Consider the following 24,834-nt stretch of genomic DNA (forward strand, 5'->3'; position numbering starts at 1 on the left):
TGGCCTTGTAGCAGGAAAAGATAAATAAACAGTAAGACTAAGCAGTGGCTGGTTTGGGGATTGAACCTGGGGCTTCCATTCCTAGTGTAAGCAGAGTCAGGATGAGCTCTACGCTGACATCTGGTGGTGAATTATGGCGAGTGTGGAAAAAAACTCCAGGGGCTGATCTGGTTTGCATAGGCACACCCACTCGCCTGGCAGGAAACAACAGCAACTCAAAGTGGTTACTTTGGCTGGTGTGGGATCCCCAAGTTCTCTGTTATTGGGGCAGGAAGAATAAAGTTTTGTTACCCTGATTCTGTGAATCAAGGGCAGTGAACCTGTTGTATGACAGAAGGACTGAGTGAGTTCTTCACCATTACCTAAGTAGCACTTGCTTGACAAGGGGCATCGGTTACAAAACCCAGTGAAGGGAGAGAGGATGGGGACAGGTATTTGTACCTGATGGTATGGGCCCTCTCTGAGGGGGTTGAAACACCAACTGCACTACCCCTTCTCTCCACTGTTGAATATCAGAACTAACTTTGATTCCATTAGAAGTCTAGTTACAGACTGCTAAGCTGAATTCATGTTGGGCCAATGGTGCACCAGCACTGGGGCTCCCCTACTGTGAGCTGAAATCACAAAAGAGCTGAAATCACTGAGGCTGTGTTAACTAGTGGGGGAGCCTGAAGCTAAGTGGCTGGCGGAGCAGCTAGCAGAGTGGAGCCTTGCGGGACAGTTGGAGTGGAGCTGAGCGACTCACAGGTTGGTGAGTGGAGTGGAGTGGAGCGGAGCGGCTGGAGGAGCAGCGAGCAGAGCGGAGCCTTGTGGGAGTGGCCCAAGGGACGGCTGAAGTGGAGCAGAGCTGAGCGGCTCACAGGTCGGTGAGCAGAGTGGAGCAGCTGCCGGAGCAGTTCGTGGGACGGCGGGAGCAGCTCACGGGGCAGCTGGTGGAGTGGAGCGGCTCGTGGTGAAGGCTGCAGCGGAACCCCATCGGCCTCGGATCACGTAAGGTGCCCCTTAACGCCCTGTGTGCCCCCCCCCCCCGAACTCTGGGGCTGCGCTGACCAGGGACAGAGACTTTGGGGGGTTGTTGGACTTTTGGGACTTTGGTGATCCTTGGGTTGCTGGTTTCAAGAACCCAAGGGAAAGGACACAGCCCAACTTGCTGGGGTGGGGTTTTTTTTTTTTGCTCATGGTTTGTGTTATGAATCCTGTTTGTGGTGTTTTTTCCAATTTAATGCTGATGTCATTTACCTCATGTTATTAAACATTTTCTGTTACACTCAGACTTCGTGCTTGCGAGAGGGGAAGCATTGTCTCTTAGAGGCACCCAGGGGGTGGTATGTAATTGTCCCAGGTCACTGGGTGGGGGCTCGAGCCGGTTTTGCATTGCGTTATTGAAACGGAACCCCTAGATACAGAACCCGGCCCTTGTTGCTGCCAACTTAGATGGGCAGAAGGGTTACACTAGGATCTGACTTGCTAGTGATAAAACATTAGACGTTACTAGACAATGAAACTAATCCCACTCCCTTTTCAAGGACATGATACAATCCCTTGAGAGGATATATCTGATCATGCACCATCCTGTAACAGAGGTGCTCATAAAAATGAATTCTATATCATGACTGGAGCCTACTGTAACTACTGGGAGGAGGCCCTGAATGCTTAACTGCAGCATTAATGCATATAAATAAGAAGTATAATCTAAAGAGATATAATAAAAGAAAAAAACAAAACAATATACTTGACACAAGAAGAGCTGACCCAAAACCATCTGGAAAGTTTTGTGGAGAGAAAGAACTTCAGCCTTTTTTCTCTGATTTTGTCCTCTCCCAGCAGGAAAATTATCCTGGTGTAAAAACAATGCTGGAGATCGAACGACCTCACACTTAGATAGCATCCATCCAGAATAGGGCTGAGGAACACTGCTGAGGGTAATAGTGGGCGGATAATATGGGGAAGTTTGCACTCCCACTGCTTGTGCTGTACTTGTGTCTGTGAATAAAGGGAGAGAACATCAATCTCCAGGACTGTTGATCGAGCAACTTTCACCAGAACTAAATAAAATTAAAAAGTGAAACATAAATCCTCTAATAACTAAATGCTCTGTTCATTTCTGTCTATCTGAAGGATGTATAGTCCTAACTGACTTCTCCATTTTTCACTGAATAGAAAGGATATTTGTGGTGGATCTTCCATTGTCAAGTGTGGAAATATTAATGTCTCATTCTTGAACAGAACCCCACATTTTTGTATTGTTGTTCTGACTGTACCGGGGGTTATAACAAAAAAATGACAAGTTCTTTCTTTATCAGTCTCTCTAGTCCCACAGGCAATGTTGTTTGCTAATTGTCCCAGAGTTTGGCAGAGGGTGTTTTGTTCAGTTCCAGCCATATCAATTATTTCTACTAGTGGGTCTCTCTTATTGATACTGAGCAGAAACCTGGGAGGCATATAGGTGTGAGCAAAGAGTAGAGTATAGTGTGCTGGATGGTTCAGGGACTCTGTAGAATGTATGAGCTGTTCTAAATGAGACAGGCATGGGATCAGCCCTCCCTGGTGTAAGCACCCAAACAAAAGGGCACCAAGAAAATTGAAAATAATAATGATGGGTTTCCACTTCAGGGTTCTATTCTGCGGTGTGATCAATAGGACTAGTGGTAAAATAAGAGGAATGAGGAATCGAGGTTCTTGGTGGTTGAATAGGGAAAGGAATGCCAAAGGAACAAAATAGAATAATAATAATGTTGGATTGCCCTTGGCAAGCACCAACATTGTAGGTGGCCTATGATTATGTAGTCTGATCCATGATAATTGATGGATGTTTATTTTCAGCATTTTCAAACCAACACTGATAGCTAGAATGTGCAGGATCCCAAAGAGCATTATCCCATTGACTGCAAAATGAGTTAATCTTGGGTGAATCCCATGCTGTGCAAGATTATGGGGATTAAGATTATAGCGGAGAAAATTAAAAGGGGTCACTATTACATTCTGATTGATTTGAGCTATGGTGCTTAACAGGCCATTCTTTTTAATGCTGTAGAGGCTAATCTCTGATCCAATGGAGGTAAAATATAATGTGTCAGCTGCTGTGAAGATGATGGCAGTGAAAGCTGTGCTTGAAACAAGCTTCAAGAGGTGGTTTGCAATAGTTTTAATGCTGTGCTGAGAAGTGGCATTTAAAACTGCCCAGTAAAGCAGTGGCATTAAAGCAAATGCCAGAAAAGTTGGTCTGTTGAAAAACCCAGCAACTGTTATAATCCCTATGAGACTGCTACTGGTAGGTTTCGCCTGGCTGATGTCTGTTCCATAACCAACTGCTTTTGGAGATACTAGTACCATCAGCAGGGCAAACAGAAGTCCTTCAAGTGTGTTAGTAAATGTTCTCGTGTAAAATACTAGTGTGACATAGGACCCAGCAAGCAGAACCAGGGCGTTCCACCGATCTGCACCCCAGAAAGGAGCTAGCCGATACACGCTATAGTCAAGTATGAAAGAAAAGGTGGTGAGGAGAAGGCGAGGTGACACAAGAAGGGTGTAGCTGTTGATGCCATTTGACCACATGCCCAGCCGTTGCAAAGACTTGATCATCCAGTAGGTAATGCCAGATGTAATTAATGGGAACACAACTGTTCTACAAGGAGAACTGGAAAGGAATTCCCAGGGATAATAGACTTGTAGGTCTAAAATATCTCCTGTGGAGGGAGAAGAAAAGCTGATGACACATTTTGGCAAATTGACCAGTATACATGCATTAAAAATACAGTTTGCTATGAGAAGCAGCCTGGTTAGTGGACAATAATACTGTAACAAAACTATAACCATCTAGGACTTCAGAGTAGTTATTATGTTGTCCACCATGGCTATTTAGAACTTCATGGTGAGAACAGAAAGAGCAATCCATGACCACCATGGAAAAATCATATCCTTAATTATAATACACCTCTACCCCGATATAACGTGACCCGATATAACACGAATTCGGATACAATGCGGTAAAGCAGCACTCCGGGGGGGGCGGGGCTGCGCACTCCGGCGGATCAAAGCAAGTTTGATATAACGCGGTTTCACCTATAATACGGTAAGATTTTTTGGCTCCCAAGGACAGCGTTATATCGGGGTAGAGGTGTACATACAGAACCCACCTTACACGGGGGTTGTATAGTGCTTTTTGTAAATGAAAATTATTATATGAAGGCTAAGTATTATTAATTTAAAAATGTTCAAATGGAAAGTTCAGTTCTCAAAATATTTTCAAACAACCTGCCCATTTTATATAAATATACTAGACATAGCTTTGTTATTAATCAATTATAATTCCTAGATAATAGAATTAGGGTCCAATGCTACAGTCACCCAACATGCAGAATATCCATTAGCTTCAATAAGTGTTCTGCATATAGAGAGCATGAAGAATTCACAGATTTTTAAGGCCAGAAGGGACCACTGTGATCACCTAATCTGACCACTTGCTTAACAAAATATATAGAATTTCACTCAATATTTGCTGCATCAAGCCCAATAGCTGTGCGTTGTGTGAAGAATTACTTCCTTTTGTTTGTTTTACACCTCCTGCCTATTAATTTTATTAGGTTCTTGTGTCATGTGAAGGGGTAAATAACACTTCCTTATTCACTTTCTCTAGACCAGGGGTAGGCAACCTTTCAGAAGCGGTGTGCCGAGTCTTCATTTATTCTCTTTAATGTAAGGTTTTGCATGCCGGAAATACATGTTAACGTTTTTTAGAAGGTCTCTCTCTCTCTAAGTCTATATTATATAACTAAACTATTATTGTATGTAAAGTAAACAAGGTTTTCAAAATGTTTAAGAAGCTTCATTTAAAATTAAATTAAAATGCTGATCTTACGCCGCCAGCCTGCTCAGCCCACTGCCAGCCTGGGGTTCTGTTCACCTAGGCCTGCAGTGGGCTGAGCAGGGCGACTTGAAGTCAGGGCAGAGGGCTGGGGGTATGTGGAGGTGCAGGGCAAAGGGCTGGGTGTGGGGGGGTTCAGGGCAGACGGCTGGGGGTGTGTGGAGGTGCAGGGCAGAAGGCTGGGTGTTGGGGGGAGGTCAGGGCAGAGGGCTGGGGGTGCAGGGCAGAAGGCTGGGTGTGTGGGGGGCAACTCAAGGTCAGGGCAGAGGGCTGGGTGTGTGTGGAGGTGCAGGGCAGAAGGCTGGGTGTGGGGGGGTTCAGGGCAGAGGGCTGGGGGTATGTGGAGGTGCAGGGCAAAAGGCTGGGTGTGGGGGGGTTCAGGGCAGAGGGCTGGGTGTGGGGGGGACTCAAGGTCAGGGCAGAGGGCTGGGGGTGTGGGGGGTGCAGGGCAAAAGGTTGAGTGTGTGGGGGGAGGTCAGGGCAGAAGGGTGGGGTGCAGGGCAGAGGGCTGAGGTGCTCAGCTCGTGGGGGTGCTCCCAGCCCCCTGCCCTAAGCGGCTCATGGCAGGGGGCTGGGAGGGATATGCCCTGTTCCACCCCCTTCCCCCAGGCCCATCCCTACCTCTCTCTGCCTGCTCTACGAAGCTGTGTGCAGCCTGCCGCTCTTCCCCCTCCCCCTCGCAAGGGCCATCCCAGCAGGGAGAGGGAGGAGGAGGGGCAGAGGGGCCGGAATGCACCAAGCTGTGGGAAAAAGCGGGGGAGGAGGGAAACTTGGGTGCCGCAGGACCAAGCTTCTGCCTCCTGCCCCCGCAGGGGAGAGTGGTGGGAGGGGGGGCTGAGTGGGGCAGGGGGCCGGGACTCCCCCACCACCACCACTCTCCCCTGCCAGGGCAGGAGGCAGAAGCTTGGTCCTGCCGCAGCCAAGCTTCCCTCCTCCCCTGCTTCTTCCCCCAGCGTGGCGCTTTCTGGCCCCTCCTCCTCTCATCAGCAAGCAGCGTGCCATTCAGAATCGGCTCACATGCTGTGTTTGGCACACATGCCGTAGGTTGCCGACCCCTGCTGTAGACCATTCACAATTGTATTGACTTCTACCATACCCCCTTTCCCCTTAGTCTTCTCTTTTCCCAGCTGAATAGTCACAGTCTTTTTAATCTCTCTGGCAAGCTGTTCCATACGCCTAATCATTTTTGTTGCCCTTCTCTGCACCTTATCCATTTCCAGTATATCTTTTTTGAGATGGGGGTGGGGGGAACCAGAACAGCACACTGTATTAAAGGTGTGTGCATAAAATGGATTTATATAGTGGCACTATGATCTTTTCTATCTTATTATCCATCTCTTTCCTAATGGTGTCTAACATTCTGTTAGCTTTTTAGACTTTCGCTGCACATTAAGCAGATGTTTTCAGAGAACTATCCACAATGACTTCAAGATCTCTCTCTTGAGTGGTAACTGCTCATTTAGATCACATCATTTTGTATTTAGAGTTGGGATTATATTTTCCAATGTGCCTTAGTTTGCATTTATCAACCTTGAATTTAATCTGTCATTTTGTTACTCATACACCCAGTTTTGTGAGATCCCCACTGTTACTCTTTGCAGTCTGCTTTAGACTTAACTATACTGTATCATCTGCAATCTTTGCCACCTCACTATTTACTCCTTTTTCCAGATCATTTATAAATATGTTGAACAGTACAGATCACTGGAGGACACTGCTATTCACCGCTCTCCATTCTGAAAACTGACCATTTATTCCTATGCTTTGTTTCCTGTCTTTTAACCAGTTACTGATCCATGAGATGACTTTCCCTCTTTCCCATGACTGCTTATTTTGCTTAACAGCATTTGGTGAAGGATCTTGTCAAAGGCTTTCTGAATGTCCAAGTACACTATATCTACTTGTAGCGAAGTGAAGACTCACCAGCATGGCGCCTCCTGCTGGTCATCTGTGAATTAGCTCTCCAGCATACAGAGCGCCTCCTACTTGCCAGTGTCTCACCTGCCACTGGCCCCCATGTCCCTCCTGGACCCCAATGCCCTTTTCCTCAGGGTTTTGCCCACCACAGTACCCCCAACACTCTGGGTCTCCCCTCCCACAGGAACCCCCAACCCTCTAAACCCACCTTGCCTCAGAGGCTACTGCCAGTCATCATCTAGCCCCCGCTCACTGAGGCAGACTGCAGTCTGTAATGGCCACTCATCATTGGCAAGGGGTTAGGACCTGCTGCTTCTGCCTATTCCCAGGCTGCACCTCTGTAACCCCAGTACCTTCATAGGCCTTCCACAAGCTCCCTTTGCCTTTGCTCTGTTCTGCTCTGCTTCAAGTACCTTGCTCCCAGGCAGCTAGCCCTTCCCACTCCAGGGCTAGAGTAAGACTCCTACAGCTCCTGGCCCACAGCCCTCTTATCAGGGCCAGCTGGGCCCTGGTTGAGCTGGCCACACCTGTGGTCAGCTACTCACTCAGCTGCTCTCACTGCTTTTAATCCCTTTTACCCAGGAGTGGGGCAGCCACCCCACTATACTACTGCATCACCCCTTTCCATATGTTTGTTGAACCCCTCTAAGAATTCTAATAGATTGGTGAGGCATGATTTCCCTTACATAAGCCATACTGACTCTTTCCCAACAAACCGTGTTCGTCTATGCATCTGATAATTCTGTTCTTCACTATAGTTTCAATCAATTTGCCTGATACTGAAGTTAGGTTAACCAGTCTGTAATAGTCAGGATCGCCTTTGGGGCCTCTTTTAAAAATTGGCATCACATTGGCTATCCTCCAGTCATCTGGTACAGAAGCTGTTTTAGGCAATTGGTTTACATTCCACAGTTAGTAGCTCTGCAATTACATATGTGAGTTCGTTCAGAACTCTTGGATGAATACCATCTGGTCCTGGTGACTTATTAATGTTTATCTATTTGTTCCAAAACCTCCTCTATCAACAACTCAATCTGGGACAGTTCCTCAGATCTTTCACCTAAAAAGAATGGCTCAGGTGTGGGAATCTCTCCCACACCCGCTGCAGTGGAGAGACAGATGCAAATAATTCATTTAGCTTCTCTGCAATGGCCATATCTTCCTTGAGTGCTCCTTTAATACCTGGATTGTCCAGTGGCCCCACTGATTGTTTGGCAGGTTTCCTGCTTGTGATGTATTTAATTTTTATTTTTTTTGTCTGTTAGTTTATGTGTCTTTTGCTAATTGCTCTTCAAATTCATTTTTGCCCTACGTAATTATACTTTTACACTTGACTTGCCAGAGTTTGTGGTCCTTTCTATTTTCCTCAGTAGGATTTGACTTTCAATTTTTAAGGGATATCCTTTTGCCTCTAACTGCCTCTTTTATTCTTTTGTTTGGCCATGACAGCATTTTCTTTTAGTCCTTTTTTTTTTAAATCTGGAGTATACATTTAATTTGACCCCTTTTATGGTGTTTTTAAAGAGTTTCCATGCAGCTTCCTGGAATTTCATTCTTGTGACTATTCCTTTTGATTTCTGTTTAACTAGCTTCCTCATTTTTATGTACTTTCCATTTTTTAAGTTAAATGCTACAGTGGTGGGCTTCTTTGGTATTTTGCCCCCCACAAGGATTTTAAATTAAATTACATTATGGTCACTATTATCAAGCAGTTCAGCTATATTCACCTCTTGGACCAGATCCTGATTTTAGGAGCAATAGGCAGATTTGCTGTTTATAGATTGAAGACCAGTATGGGGGGGCCATCTGTGGACTGTTGTGTTTGTGTATATTCCCACATAATCAGAATAGCACAATAATCCAATCAGAATCCAGCTGTACAATTACATACTTTATAAACATTAATAATTTTCGCCTCAGAGTATATTGTCCTGGTGTGGTAGCAAGTACTATATTATTCTAATGTTACAGATGGGAAAACTGAAGCAGAGAGGTTCAGTTACCTGGTCAGAGTCACACTGCCTGTCAATGGGACAGCCAACTGCTCAACAATGCTGCCTTTTTACATCTGATAATGTGAATAATGTAATGTTTCCTGCTTAAACCACTAGAATGTAGAGAATTAATATAAACTGGGTTTCTAAAAATAACCATGCACAAATGCAGGAAAATTTACCTGCCATGACCTCAGGTGATTGGAAGAATTCATCAGGATGAAGGTAACCTGTCTGAGGAAGAAGACACCAGAAAATTCGGAGCAGAGCAAGAATCCCCCAAAAAGTCTTGGCTGACATCCTAAGTTCATTCCACTTGCCAGAACTGAATGACATCTGGGCAAAGTCACAGACTTGGACTATTAGAAACATCAGTTGCCATGGGATCAGTAACTTTGACCCTGAAATGGACAAAAAGTTTATTACAAGAACAAATCTTGCCCATCAAAGAGAGCAAAACATTGTCAATCATTCCTAAAACTATAAAGCAAAGATAGACGGAAGTATGAATGAAAACTAATTAGGGATAAAGTCTCCCCTCTGATGTACAGGTTTATGACTAATATTGGCCTTGACTAGGTGACAACCTTGCACAGCCAAGTGTGGAATTTGGCCTTTATGGAGACATTCTCACAGCTGGGCACACAGGATGTACACACAAAAATATGGATATACCTATCACACCTTTTTCCTTAAAAACATGAAGTAACTGTAGGCCCCCAGTATCCATTTGCAAGCTCATTTTACTCAATTTGCATGCTCAAAGAGTGTATCCGCATTTTTACAGACTTACTTACTGTGCTCAGCTGTGAAAATAGATTATTTCCTAATAAAATTAATACAACCCACTTAAAACTATGAGAGCATGTACAATATGAGTATAGGGACAGCCCAACAGGAATGAATGGACAGCATTTCTTTCTTTCAATATACATAGATTAGATTAAACGTTTATCGATTTTCATAAAGAAACAGACAATGAAAAGTACGAAAATGTAAATGATTTACAGCTTGTATGTTTCCAACGACAGTTTATATTTCTTAAGGTACAGTGACACTTTGATACTCTTAGACCTTGCCTACACAACAGCAAAGTATAGTTCTAAGACCCATTTGGGCCTCCTAATATACGTGTAAAATACCTTGAGTCCACAGACGAAAGTGCTCAAACAGTATACGTGCATGTTTGGATTAGACACAAATTAAAGACATCTCATTGTGATCAGAAGTCATTACTCCAAGAGCAGAAAGGCCCCTATATAAAAAGTGACACTCCCCCGCCCCCAAATTGAGATTTTAGAATGAAAAGACTTTATTCTGACTGAGTTAAAGTCCAATGTTTCACCTAAATTATGTGCGAAAATAATGCTGGTGAAAGTTGAGTAGATTAAGGGGGGGAGCAATACAAGTGCAGCTTGTGCATTGTTAGTTCATAATTGTTAGTTCTTAATTGTTAGTTTTAAGTGATTTCTATGTTAGCTTTTATAGGATTGCTGTAGCTTTTAGCTCTAGCGTCTTCTAAGTCCTGGAGGTAAAATTTAGGCTGCTAGGTAAGAGACTGAAGTCCAGGACCTTCACGGTAGCATTCTCTGAAATGCTTCCAGTTCCAAAAGCAGGGCCAGTTAGACAGGCAGAACTGCAGGGTCTCAATGTGTGGATGAGACGATGGTGCTTGTGCCCGCCCACCTCCCAGGCTTTGCAATAAGCCAGTCCTTCCACTCTGAGTGGCCTGGTAAGGGGGTGGGGAGAGGGAGGGTTGGAGAAGGGGCAGGAGGTCCCGGGGGGCAGTCAGAGGACATGGAGTGGTTGGATGGGGCGGAGGTTCTGGGGAGGCAGTCAGGAGACAGGGAGCGAGGGGGGGGTGTTGGATAGTGGGTGGGGTCTTGGGAGGGGGCAGTCAGGGGACAAGGCGAGGGGGGGTTGAATGGAGAGGTCCCGGGAGGGGGTGGTCAGGGGACAAGGAGCAGGGGGGGTTGGATAGGGAGTGGGGTCCTGGGGGGGCAGTTAGGGGTGGGGGTCCCGAGAAGGGGCGGTCAGGGGACAAGGATCAGTGGGGGTTGGATGATGGTAAAGGAGAGGTGGGGGGGCGTGACGGTTTCTCAAAAATTAAAAAGGGGATGTGATGCCAAAAAGTTTGGGAACCACTGTTCTATACCTTGGGGGAGCATGCTGTAACCCCTGTATTCCTCGTTTTCATCTAATCATTATCTGACGTATAAAGCATGCCTTGTAAGGTATCAGGAGAAAGGTTATGATTTGCTGAAAGTAATTTCTCTATCCATATATATATATCATTAATGCATATGATGTTTTGAGAATTGTGTAGTATGATTATCATTAAAACATGCTGTAAGTTGGGGAATCAGCCAGCTATTAGCTCCCCAGAAGCAACACCAAAGAAAGTAACCGGCACCTGGGTGGGGTGTCAATCAACCCATCAACAGCCATTGTCCAGCAAGGGAGCTACAATGCAGTAACTCATCTGCATGAGGTCACACCATGGGAATTGCTCAACCTTGCTTGGAGAGACTCAGTAATGCTCACCTGACTCTGAAGGGGGAGCAAAGCCAAGAGGGAAGAAAGGACATGATAAAAGGGAGAGACATTTGCCATGCTGGCTCTCTCTCTTCCACCTGCATCTACAGACACCACACCACCGCTAAGCAACTGAAGCGCTGATCAAAGGGGAGAGCCTGGTTGAAGAGCAGTCAGCCTGTGGTGGTAAGCCTGTCCTCGCTTACACACAGCCTCCCAACCTGAAGCAAATACTCACCAACAACTACACACCACACAACAAAAACACTAACCCAGGAACCAATCCCTGCAACAAACCCCGTTGCCAACTCTGTCCACATATCTAGTCAAGGGACACCATCATAGGACATAACTACATCAGGCACACCATCAGGGGCTTGTTCACCTGCACATCTACCAATGTGATCTATGCCATCATGTGCCAGCAATGCCCCTCTGCCATGTACATTGGCCACACCGGACAGTCTCTACGCAAAAAAATAAATGGACACAAATCAGACATCAAGAATTATAACATTAAAAAACCAGTAGGAGAACACTTCAATCTCCCTGGACACTCAATAACAGTCTTAAAAGTGGCAATTCTTCAAGAAAAAAAACTTCAAAAACAGACTCCAACGAGAAACTGCAGAACTGGAATTAATTTGCAAACTGGACACCATCGAATTAAGCATGAATAAAGACTGGGAGTGGATGGGTCACTACAAAAACTAATTTCCCCCTGCTGATACTTACACCTTCTTATCAACTGTTTGAAATGGGCCACCTTGATTACATTGGCCTCATTAGCACTACAAAAGTGATTTTTCCTCCCTTGGTATTCACCCCTTCTTGTCAACTGTTGACACTAGCCCACTTCCACCTTAACTGAATTGTCTCGTTAGCACTGACCCCACACACACACACACTTGGTAAGGCAACTCCCACCTTTTCATGTACTGTGTATTTATACCTGCCTACTGTATTTTCCACTCCATGCATCTGATGAAGTGGGTTTTACCCCACGAAAGCTTATGGCCAAATAAATTTATTAGTCTCTAAGGTGCCACAAGTACTCCTTGATGTTTTTCCTGTGGTGAGAAGCATCTAAGTTTGTAAGGACATTGAAAGTATTAAGATCAGCTTAGAATGCATTTTGCTTTTATTTCATTTGACCAAATCTGACTTGTTCTGTTTTGACTTATAAGCACTTAAAATCTATCTTTATAGTTAATAAATCTGTTTGTTTATTCTACCTGAAGCAGAGTGTTTGGTTTGAAGTGTGTCAGAGACTCCCCTTGGGATAACAAGCCTGATACGTATCCCCTTGGGCAGGGCTGGCTCCAGGGTTTTTGCCGCCCCAAGCAGGAAAAAAAAAAAAAAAAAGCTGCGATCGCGATCAGCTCTACCGCCGCCGCTTCAGTCTTTGGCGGCGGGTCCTTCGCTCTGAGAGGAAGTGAGGGACCCGCTGCCGAATTGCCACCGAAGAGCCGGACATGCCGCCCCTCTCCGTTGGCCGCCCCAAGCACCTGCTTGCTGGGCTGGTGCCTGGAGCCAGCCCTGCCCTTGGGATAACAAGCCTGATACATGTACAAGCAGGTATAACTGGACATTGCAAGACGGAGGTTCCTTGGGTTGTGTCGGGGACCAGCGATATTGGCTAGTGTCATTTGGTTGAAAGTAGCTGGGAGCAGCTTACATGTCAAAGGCTGTGCATGAACAGCCCAGGAGTGGGGGTTCTCACAGCAGTGCAGGGTAAGGCTGGCTCCCCGAGTCAAGGATTGGAGTGACCTAGCAGATCACCGGTCCAGATAACACCAGAGGGGAACGTCACATCTATAGTAAGATGAGGCCCTGAAACATAAACTCTTGTGTCAGAAGCCTGAACCAAAGTACTTCCAGGCTTTGCTAAGCAAAAGCTGGGCTGTGAGCCAGAGGCAGGCCCCACTCACAGAAGTTGGCGAGAAGAGGGTTGTTAGAAGCAGGTGCATCCACACATAAGTGCTAATAAGAGGAACTTGTGCCAAGATGGCATCAGAACACTCCACAGAGATAACAAGGAACAGGCAGGTGCATCTTAAAGATAGGGTCAAAAGGACAACATGATGGATAGATTTGTTTGAACCAACATGTAACGGGAGAAGCAGCACCCTAATGAGTAAAGGGGCTGCACCTCAATACATCAGGAGGGATGAGTAATTTGTTCTGCATCTGTATAAGAATAGGTCTGGAAGTGCACATCGTCCAGCCTAGGGGGCAGTGGAGTGTCCCGCCACTGACTGAGCTGTGTCCATTGCCAGGGGACACATATTCGTAGTATATCCTGTAGCATCTATAGGAAACTATTACTGTGCTTTGTTTGACAATAAACCTACCCGGGTGCCTTTGTACCTTACTAGAGTCTGTGGTCTTTGGGGGTTCTCTCGGGGTCTGCGGTGTCAGCTATCTGCGCAGAGCTGGGGCAGCACACAGAGGGAACACGCACGCAGCCGACTGTTATCATCATTGAACAAGAGCAGAGCACCACACAGGTAGCTACTGACAACAACACCAGGGTACAAAATATATTGGAAGGTCAGAACGAGTCATGCTGGTGGGGGAATGGCACTGTATGTGAAAGAAAGTGTAGAATCAAATGAAGTAAAAATCTTAAGTGAACCAAACTGTACCATAGAATCTCTATGGATAATAATTCCATGCTCTAATAATAAGAATATAGCCATAGGGATATATTACCGATCACCTGACCGGGATGGTGATAGTGACTGTGAAATGCTCAGGGAGATTAGCGACATTATTACAATAAAAAAATCAATAATAATGGGGGATGTCAACTATCCCCATATTGACTGGATACATATCATCTTAGGATGGGATGCAGAGATAAAGTTTCTTGATACCTTAAATGACTACTTCTTGGAGCAGCTAGTCCTGGAACCCACAAGAGGAGAGGCAATTCTTGATTTAGTCCTAAGTGGAGCAGAGGATCAGGTCAAAGAGGTGAATATAGCTGGACCGCTTGGTAATAGTGACCATAATACACCTCTACCTCGATATAACGCGACCTGATATAACACAAATTTGGATATAACATGGTAAAGCAGTGCTCCAGGGGGCGGGGGGGGGGGGGGCTGAGCACTCCAGTGGATCAAAACAAGTTCAATATAACGCGGTAAGATTTTTTGGCTCCCGAGGACAGCGTTATATTGAGGTAGAGGTGTATAATTAAATTTAACATCCCTGTGGCAGGGAAAACACCACAGTGACCCAACACTGTAGCATTTAATTTCAGAAAGGGAAACTACACAAAAATGAGGAGGTTAGTTAAACAGAAATTAAAAGGTACAGCACCAAAAGTGAAATCTCTGCAAGCTGTGTGGAAACTTTTTAAAGACACCATAATAGAGGCTCAACTTAAATGAATATCCCAAATTAAAAAACATAGTAAGAAAACCAAAAAAGAGCTACAGTGGCTAAACAACGAAGTAAAAGAAGCAGTGAGAGGCAAAAAGGCATCCTTTAAGAAATGGAAGCTAAATCTTAGTGAGGACAATAGAAAGGAGCATAAACTCTGGCAAATGAAGTGTAAAAATATAATTAGGAAGGCCAAAAAAGAATTTAAAGAACAGCTAGCCAAAGACTCAAAAAGTAATAGCAAAAAAAAAAATTTAAGTACATCAGAAGCAGGAAACCTGCTAAACAAACAGTGGGGCCACTGGAAGATTGAGATGCTAAAGGAGAACTCAAGGACAATAAGGCCATTGCGGAGAAACTAAATTAATTCTTTGAATCGGTCTTCATGGTTGAGGATGTGAGGGAGATTCCCAAACCTGACTCATTCTTTTTAGGTGACAAATCTGAGGAACTGTCCCAGATTGAGGTGTCATTAGCGGAGCTTTTGGAACAAATTGATAAGCTAAACAGTAATAAGCAACTCAGACAGGGGAAAAAGGGAGGAGGTGTTGCCTTATATATTAAAAATGTACACACTTGGATATAGGAGACAGAAGTGTTGAGAGTCTCTAGGTTAGGGTAAAAGGGGTAAAAAACAAGGTGATGTCATGCTAGGAGTCTACTACAGGCCACCTAACTAGGTGGAAGAGGTGGATGAGGCTTTTTTTAAACAACTAACAAAATCATCCAAAGCCCAAGATTTGGTGGTGATGGGGGACTTCAACTATCCAGATATATGTTGGGAAAATAACACAGCAGGGCACAGACTATCCAATAAGTTCTTGGACTGCATTGCAGACAACTTTTTATTTCAGAAGGTTGAAAAAGCTACTAGGGGGGAAGCTGTTCTAGACTTGATTTTAACAAATAGGGAGGAACTCATTGAGAATTTGAAAGTAGAAGGCAGCTTGGGTGAAAGTGATCATGAAATCATACAGTTTGCAATTCTAAGGAAGGGTAGAAGGGAGTACAGCAAAATAGAGACAATGGATTTCAGGAAGGCGGATTTTGGTAAACTCAGAGAGCTGATAGGTAAGGTCCCATGGGAATCAAGACTGAGGGGAAAAACAACTGAGGAGAGTTGGCAGTTTTTCAAAGGGACACTATTAAGGGCCCAAAAGCAAGCTATTCCGCTGGTTAGGAAAGATAGAAAATGTGGCAAAAGACCACCTTGGCTTAACCATGAGATCTTGCATGATCTAAAAAATAAAAAGGACTCATATAAAAAATGGAAACTAGGACAGATTACAAAGGATGAATATAGGCAAACAACACAGGAATGCAGGGGCAAGATTAGAAAGGCAAAGACACAAAATGAGCTCAAACTAGCTACGGGAATAAAGGGAAACAAGAAGACTTTTTATCAACACATTAGAAGCAAGAGGAAAACCAAAGACAGGGTAGGCTCACTGCTCAGTGAAGAGGGAGAAACAGTATCAGGAAACTTGGAAATGGCAGAGATGCTTAATGACTACTTTGTTTCGGTCTTCACAGAGAAGTCTGAAGGAATGCCTAACATAGTGAATGCTAATGGGAAGGGGGTAGGTTTAGCAGATAAAATAAAAAAAGAAAAGTTAAAAATCACTTAGAAAAGTTAGATGCCTGCAAGTCACCAGGGCCTGATGAAATGCATCCTAGAATACTCAAGGAGCTAATAGAGGAGGTATCTGAGCCTCTAGCTATTATCTTTGGAAAATCATGGGAGACGGGAGAGATTCCAGAAGACTAGAAAAGGGCAAATATAGTGCCCATCTATAAAAAGGGAAATAAAAACAACCCAGGAAACTACAGACCAGTTAGTTTAACTTCTGTGCCAGGGAAGATAATGGAGCAAGTAATTAAGGAAATCATCTGCAAACACTTGGAAAGTGGTAAGGTGATAGGGAATAGCCAGCATGGATTTGTAAAGAACAAATCATGTCAAACCAATCTGATAGCTTTCTTTGATAGGATAACAAGCCTTGTGGATAAGGGAGAAGCTGTGGATGTGGTATACCTAGACTTTAGTAAGGCATTTGATACGGTCTTGCATGATATTCTTATTGATAAACTAGGCAAATACAATTTAGATGAGGCTACTATAAGGTGGGTGCATAACTGGCTGGATAACCATACTCAGAGAGTTGTTATTAATGGTTCCCAATCCTGCTGGAAAGGCATAACAAGTGGGGTTCCGCAGGGATCTGTTTTGGGACCAGCTCTGTTCAATATCTTCATTAACGACTTAGATATTGGCATTGAAAGTACGCTTATTAAGTTTGCAGATGATACCAAACTGGGAGGGATTGCAACTGCTTTGGAGGACAGGGTCATAATTCAAAATGATCTGGACAAATTGGAGAAATGATCTGAGATAAACAGGATGAAGTTTAACAAAGACAAATGCAAAGTGCTTCACTTAGGAAGGAACAATCAGTTTCACACATACAGAATGGGAAGAGACTGTCTAGGAAGGAGTACCGCAGAAAGGGATCTAGGGGTTATAGTGGACCACAAGCTAAATATGAGTCAACAGTGTGATGCTGTTGCAAAAAAAGCAAACGTGATTCTGGGATGCATTAACAGGTGTGTTGTGAGCAAGACATGAGAAGTCATTCTTCCACTCTACTCTGTGCTGGTTAGGCCTCAACTGGAGTATTGTGTCCAGTTTTGGGCACCGCATTTCAAGAAAGATGTGGAGAAACTGGAGAGGGTCCAGAGAAGAGCAACAAGAATGATTAAAGGTCTTGAGAACATGACCTATGAAGGAAGGCTGAAAGAATTGGGTTTGTTTAGTTTGGAAAAGAGAAGACTGAGAGGGGACATGATAGCAGTTTTCAGATATCTAAAAGGGTGTCATAAGGAGGAGGGAGAAAACTTGTTCACCTTAGTCTCTAAGGATAGAACAAGAAGCAATGGGCTTAAACGGCAGCAAGGGAGGTTTAGGTTGGATATTAGGAAAAAGTTTCTAACTGTCAGGGTGGTTAAACACCGGAATAAATTGCCTAGGGAGGTTGTGGAATCTCCATCTCTGGAGATATTTAAGAGTAGGTTAGATAAATGTCTATCAGGGATGGTCTAGACAGTATTTGGTCCTGCCATGAGGGCAGGGGACTGGACTCGATGACCTCTCGAGGTCCCTTCCAGTCCTAGAATCTATGAATCTATAAAACTAGGACCAGATGGTATTCACCCAAGAATTCTGAAGTGGAGAGACTGATGCAAAGAATTAATTTAGCTTCCCTGCAATGGTCTAGTCTTCTCTGAGTGCGTCTTTAGCACCTTGAGTGTCCAGTGAACCCACTGACTGAATAGCAGGCTTCCTCCTTTCTGATGTACTTAAAAAGTGTTTGTGTTTTTTGCTAGTTGCTCTTCAAATTTTATGTTGGACTATCTAATCATATTTTTACATTTGACTTGCCAGAGTTTATGGTCATTTCTATTTTCCTCAGTACTATTTTGACTTCCATTTTTTAAAAGATGCCTTTTTGTCTCTCATCACCTCTTTCACTCTGCTGTTCACTCTGTGAGTTTTTTGTCCTTCTACTATTTTTATTATTATTAATATTATTTTTATTATTTGGGGTATAACATTTATTTTGAGCCTCTGTTATGATTTTTAAATAGTTTCCATGCAGCTTGCAGGCATTTCACTCCTGTGACTGTTCCTTTTCATTTAACTATCTCTCTCATTTTTGTGCCATTCCCCTTTTTGAGTTTAACTCTACTTTGGTGGGGTTTCTTTGATATTTCCCTCCCCCTCCTGCAAAAATGTTAAATTTAATTACACTGTGGTCACTATTATTGAGTGGTGCAGCTATAGCCACCTCTTGGACGAGATCCTGTGATCCATTTAGGACTAAATTCAGAATTGCCTCGCCCAGTGTGGATTCCAGCAATACCTGCTCCAAGAAGAAGTAATTAATGATGTCCAGAAATTTTATTTCTGCATGCATCCCATCTTGAGACGACATGTACCCAGTCAATATGGGGATAGTTTAACGCCCCCATTATTATTGGGTTCTCTGTTTTTGTAGCCTTTCTAATCTCCTGAGCATTTCACTATCACCATCACTATCCTGATCAGGTGATCAATAGTATATTCTTACTGCTACAAGCATGCAATTTCTATCCACAGAGATGCTATGGTAAAGTCTGCTTCATTTAAGATGTTTACTATATTTGACTCTATGTTTTCTTTCACATATAGCACAACTCCCCCACCAGAGCAACCTAATCTGTCATTCCTATATATTTTGTATCCTGGTATTACCATGTCCCATTGATTATCATCAGTTCAGCAAGTTTCTGTGGTGCCTGTTATATCAATATCCTCACACTGTTGCCATTGTTAACAATTACCATATTAACTGGGACTAATTATATTCTCATTCTTTAATTTTTTATTGATTGAATCCCATACCATCTTTTCCATTATTTGGGCTGGGATTTTAATCAAAGTAGTTGACTAAATTACCCAGATCATCCTGATTGCCTTTTTGGAATACTGGCATAACATTAGCATTCTTCCAGTCTTATGGAATTTTCCCAGTATTCCAAGATTTAGTAAAAATTAACATCAACAGGACAGCAATCTCCTCAGACAGCTCTTTTAGAACTCTTGTGTGCATGTTATTCAAACCTGCTAATTTTAAAATGTTAAGCCCTAGTAGATACTGCTTAACATCTTCCAGAGTTACTAACGGACTGAGAAGTACTTCCTCGTGCCCAAGTGATGTGAGTAAACCATCCTGCTTCTTTCTAAATAAGTAGGCAAGTATTTATTGAACACTTCTGCCTTTTCTGTATCCTTATTAATAATTTTACTATCTTAATTTAGCAACGGGTCTATACCTTATTACAGGGGTTCCCAAACTTGGTTCGCGGCTTGTTCAGGGTAAGCCTCTGGCAGGCTTTGTTTACCTGAGCGTCCGCGGGTACGGCCGCTCACAGCTCCCAGTGGCCGCGGATCACTGTTCCCAGCCAATGGGAGCTGTGGGAAGCGGCGCGGGCCAGGCCACCGCTTCCTGCAGCTCCCATTGGCCAGGAACGGTGAACCATGGCCACTGGGTGCTGCAAGCAGCCGTACCTGTGGATGCTCAGGTAAACAAAGTGTCTCGTGGCCCACCAGGGGCTTACCCTGAAACAAGCCGCGAACCAAGTTTGGGAACCCCTGCCTTACTTAGGATTTCTTCTGTGCCTGGTGTGGTTAGAAACATCTAGTTATTACCCTTAGCCCTGCCAGCCATGGATTTTTCCCTGATATCTTTAGCCTTCATTATCAATCTTCTACCCTTCATAATTTCTAGTTTATACTGATTGTGAGCTACTTCCCCTTTTTCCATACGTTATATAATGTTTCTCCTTTCTAACTGCTGCCTTTGTAACACCGACAGACCCCAGTCATCGGCGGGCGGGATCAAACCTGGCACCTCTGGAGCTATATGGGTTAGCTAACAGCCATATGGCTTTTAGCTAAGGTTGTAGAGAGCAAACTCATTAATCAATCTCTCTAATTGGTCTTGGTGCCACTAGATGGGATAGCCTACCACCACACCCAGGAGGCGTGTGGGGCTCATACTTCCCCTAGCTGAGGAAGTGCGTCCCAAACTTCAGAGCCTGCCCAGTTGAAATCCTGGACAAGCCCCCAATTGTAACGCTGACAGACCCCAATCATCGGGGGGGGGGAGGATCAAACCTGGGGTCTCTGGAGCATTTCTCTCTCTCTAAGTGGTCTCAGTACCACTAGATGGGACAGAACACCACACCTTTGTGTTGCTTTTTAACCACTATGGGCTTTTAACCAAAGTTGGCCTGATTTGGAATTGTGGCTTTTTGACCATCTCAGTGGTGCTGGAACTAAGGGTGCGGCCGCACCCCCTGGTTTGAAGTAGTAATAATAAACACCAAATACATAGTTTCCACCAGCACCCCCCACTATAAAAATTGTTCCAGCATCCCAATAAACTCTACTTAACCTACTCCCAATTTTCATCAAATTTGCTATATGATTCCCCCCCCCCCCCCCCAATTTCACTCATAATTTTCCTCAGCTTTGGGCAGTTAGCCCATCTGAAGCACCATATATAAATTGGTTTGGACTGTTCAAAGTCATGAGGTGGTTGAGAGATGAGGCAATTGCTAATGGAAAGCAGACTTGAGCAACAGCAATATATGATGCCACTGCATCCAAACACACAGCTCAAGGACCCTGTCTGCACACGGGGCTATGCAACCACCATGCCAGACCCACACAGCCCAGGACAGGTGCCTTTCGGAGTCCCCAGGTGTAAATCGCATCACGTGTGGCAGTAACTGGCTGCCCTATGGAAGGGGCGCGGCCGCGGCTTTGAGAGATGGGGGTCTAACCTGTGGGGGCGTGTCCACGGGGAGGGGCGTGGTGCCTACACACCTGGGAACCAATTAGGTGCTGAGGGGGCACTCCGCCTGTGTCCATGTAAATGAGCTCCGGGGTGGAATGAAGTCGCCGGCGGCACCGTAGGTGAGGCTGTTCCGGGCGGGGCTGTGCTCTCGTATGCGGTCGCCGCTTCTCGACTCTGAGGAGATCAGCTCGCTTCGTCTCCCGCTACAGGGCCTGCGCGAGTATTTGGTCCTCCCAGGCTAGTGAGGCAACCGGAACCGCGGGCCAGACAAGCCACTGGGAGTAGCCGTAGAGAGCGGGGCCTCCGACATCAGGGAGATCCCCGACAGCCCGCCCACGTGCTTGGCAAATGTCTCCGAATCCCCTCTTTCGCAGCCCGAGCCCGCCGCGCCGCCTTTGGCTCCCCTGCCCTTGAGCGCTCGCTGCCGCCTCGGCTGGAGCCTCCGCCCAGCCCCCTGGGCCGGGCTTTCCGCGGCTTGGGGGCGCGCGGAGCGTTTATGTCCCCGACTGCGTCTTTGTGCAGGTGCTTGGGACGTGCCGCAGCTAAGCGGAGCCGGCAGCGTCGGCCCAGCCTGCAGCCGTAGAGGGACTCCGCCCGGGTAGGGACCGCGCGCTGGAGCGGAGTCTGGGGCAGAGGGAAGCAGGGACAAGGTCTCACTCTTCCCACGAGTGAGTCGTTCACGACGCTTGTCTTCACAGTAGCTCCCCAGGGCCCTGTGCTGCGCTCCGATCTGCACTGACCGGCTAACAGCGCTGGCGTTTACATTGTGCCATTCAGTTGCAGAGTCAACAGCCCTAGGGCGAGGAACCGGGTCGCTCCGAGCCGCCGACTGAGGCGCAAATTACTGCATCACGTATCCTCAGCTCACGTTTGATGGTGGCTGTGGGTTTCTTGCAACCAGGAGCGCTGGAGACCATTTCTTTTACAGTGGTAGCTGAGATTGTGGAGTACAAGGAAGCAGCTTCCATTCAATAGTACTGATTTGCTGAACTACTGCCCCGTGGCTGACACTTGATCAGCAAGCAGGGCCGGCTCCAGGCACCAGCTTAACAAGCAGGTGCTTGGGGCGGCACCTGCGGCAATTCGGGGGCGGCAGGTCCCTCACTCCTTGTAGGAGCGAAGGACCTGCTGCCGAACTGCCGCCACCGATCGTGGCTCCGCCCCCCCCCCCAATTGCCCCGCAGATCGCGATCGTGGCTTTTTTTTTTTTTTTTTTTTTTTCTTGGGGCGGCAGAAATGCTGGAGTCGGCCCTGTCAGCAAGGTCACTACATATACACAGGAGGGTACCAAAACTAAGCATGCATTTCTGTATCTTTCTGAATGTGTGTATAGATGATTACTGCAGCATTCTCTTCTTCAGCATCACCAATATCTGTTTCACCTTCCTCAGAGTGATCCAAAATATGCCTGATAATTCCTTGTCCTTTGAATCCATTCACTGGTTTCCCCTTGCCCACTGCATCAAGCTTCAAATTATTTTCACCTTCAAGGCCCTGCAACACTCAACCCTGGCTCCAGGGCCGGCTCTAGGATTTTTGCTGCCCCAAGCAAAAACAATTTTGGCCGCCCCCCCCCTGTTTTTTTCTTACCCCACCCCCTGGCCCTGCCTCAACGCCGCCCCTTCCCCAAATCCCCAGCCCTGCCTCCTCCCCCCAGGCTCTCAAGCCTAGGAGGGAGGGAGAGGGAGAAGCTGCGCGTGCGTCATGGCCACTCGGGGTCTCCCCCTCCCTCCCAGGCTCTCAAACCTGGGAGGGAGGGGGAGCAGCGGCGCGCAAATCAGCTGTTTCGCGCACCGTGGCTACTTGGGGTCTCCCCCTCCCTCCCAGGCTCTCAAACCTGGGAGGGAGGGGGAGCAGCGGCGCGCAAATCAGCTGTTTCGCGCGCCGCGGCTGCTCGGGATCTCCCCCTCCCTCCCGGGTTTGAGAGCCTGGGAGGGAGGGCGAGTAGTGGAGGTGAGTTAGGGCGGCCAGGGCACATTTTTAGGGGCGGCATGGCCCGTGCCAGAATGCCGCCCCTAAAAATGTGCCGCCCCAACCACCAGCTTGTTTTGCTGGTGCCTAGAGCCAGCCCTGCCTGGCTCACATCTCAAACCCTCTATCTTAGATCAATACTGCACCAACGTCAGTCTCCACACCCTACAAGTGTATTGTTCACTTACATTTTTTTTTCTACACATGGAATGCCCTCCCCATCCCTATTTGCCTAGTTACCACCCTTTCCTCATTCTAGTCCTAAGGACTCATTTATTCTACACTGCTCACAACTTGCAAGTAAATCAAATAATTTAGAAACCTCTCTAAATTATTACTACTTCAATTTCCCAGTGAGTTTTGTCACATCTAAATCTTTGAAACAGCAATCTCTCAAAGTAAGGGCCTTTCTATTTTTGGGTCTACAGTTACCATCTGATACTTTTAGAGTGTTAGTCTGTATTAGCAAAAACAACAAGGAATCCTTGTGTCACCTTAGAGACTAACAAATTTATTTGGGCATAAGCTTTCGTGGGCTAGAAACCCACTTCATCAGATGCATGGAGTGAAAAATACAGGAGCAGGTATAAATACATGAAAGGATGGGAGTTCCTTTACAAAATCATTAATTTCATTTACCCTGAAACCACACTATCAAGGTGAATTTCCTGGTATTCCATCTCAATTTCACCCTACTATTTTTGGTATTATAGAGTATCAAACTACTGGAGGGTAGATTCAATTAAGAGACTGTGCTGGCTTTCACATTAAGTACAGCAGTGAAAGATGCCAACAATGGCTGCACCACCAGTACAGACAGATGAGGGAAGCTCAGCTTCAAAATTAGATGGTGCTGGCCAGGAAGAGACGACAGGGCATTCCCTTGGACAGCCTCCACCAGCGAAGATCCTGTGAAACACAGTTGTAAATCAAAGGTACCTTCTTCGCTAGCAAAACTCCTTAGGGGACAGTGATGGGGAATTCCATCTGCTCGTCCCATGGGAGAAGGGTGATTCCTGAGGTGCAGGTACTCTTGAACTAGCAAGGATCTATCAAGTCCTATGTCATATACAGTAGATCTTTTAAGTCTGCCTGAAAGAGAAGTAAAAATTGGCCATTGGGACTTTTACCTGTTGTTGAAACATTTTAACCTCCAAATTGCAGCATCTTGTGGTTTTTTACTGCATTGTAGCAATTTATAGGATCCAAAGTTCAATGATATAAAGGAGAAAAAACAAACAAACCACAATCTTGAACCCATGTAATCTGTGGATACAGATATCAGCATAAGAAGATAAAGCCATTCAGATTACTTCCTAGGCTCTCAGCCTTTAGTGACTTTTTTTCATTATTTTTTATTTACCAACACTTTTTTGACCTTGAGTTAATTTAATTTATGCCAGTTGTACTTCATTTGTATAGTAGCATATAATGAAACTCAGAAACATCAATCAGTTAGGGACCCTAAGGTAATCTCTGCATTGTGATTTGGGGCTGCTCCTGGCAATTATAATTGTAGCCAGATGTTGGCTGCGTGTGCTGCAAACTGCCCAATAGAACCACAAGACTTGGTTTAGTAGTGAAGGCATTTGGCCAGGTTTATTGTCAACAAAGCACGGTCCTAATGCCCTGGCTCAATGGTTATAGGTACGCTAACACATGTATGCCCGTGACAATGGATGCAGCTCAGTGAGTGGTGGGACTTTCCATTCCCCCTTAGGCTGGCCAAAGACACTCCCTGTGAGGCTCCTTTTTATGC

The 24,834-nt window shown here is 45.5% G+C and overlaps 1 protein-coding gene across 3 annotated transcripts; it reads right to left on the reverse strand.

The window, feature by feature from the left end:
• Positions 1-1,161: 1,161 nt before the first annotated feature.
• PIGZ (phosphatidylinositol glycan anchor biosynthesis class Z) lies at positions 1,162-21,344 on the reverse strand. 3 transcript variants are annotated; one of them, XM_008177651.4, is made up of 4 exons: positions 14,190-14,259; positions 13,681-13,824; positions 8,958-9,176; positions 1,162-3,686 (listed from the first exon to the last, which is right to left on the reverse strand). In XM_008177651.4, exons 3-4 carry the CDS (start codon positions 9,145-9,147, stop codon positions 2,086-2,088), a joined length of 1,791 nt encoding a protein of 596 aa, XP_008175873.2. In that variant the 5' UTR covers positions 9,148-9,176; positions 13,681-13,824; positions 14,190-14,259; the 3' UTR covers positions 1,162-2,085. The 3 variants fall into 3 exon arrangements, with proteins under 3 accessions (XP_008175873.2, XP_008175872.2, XP_008175871.2); XM_008177650.4 differs by lacking the exons at positions 13,681-13,824; positions 14,190-14,259 and adding an exon at positions 21,091-21,344; XM_008177649.4 differs by lacking the exons at positions 13,681-13,824; positions 14,190-14,259 and adding an exon at positions 21,134-21,320.
• Positions 21,345-24,834: the final 3,490 nt, after the last annotated feature.

This window comes from Chrysemys picta, chromosome 9, assembly GCF_011386835.1.
Source record: "Chrysemys picta bellii isolate R12L10 chromosome 9, ASM1138683v2, whole genome shotgun sequence".
In the NCBI taxonomy this organism is placed as follows: Eukaryota; Metazoa; Chordata; order Testudines; family Emydidae; genus Chrysemys; species Chrysemys picta.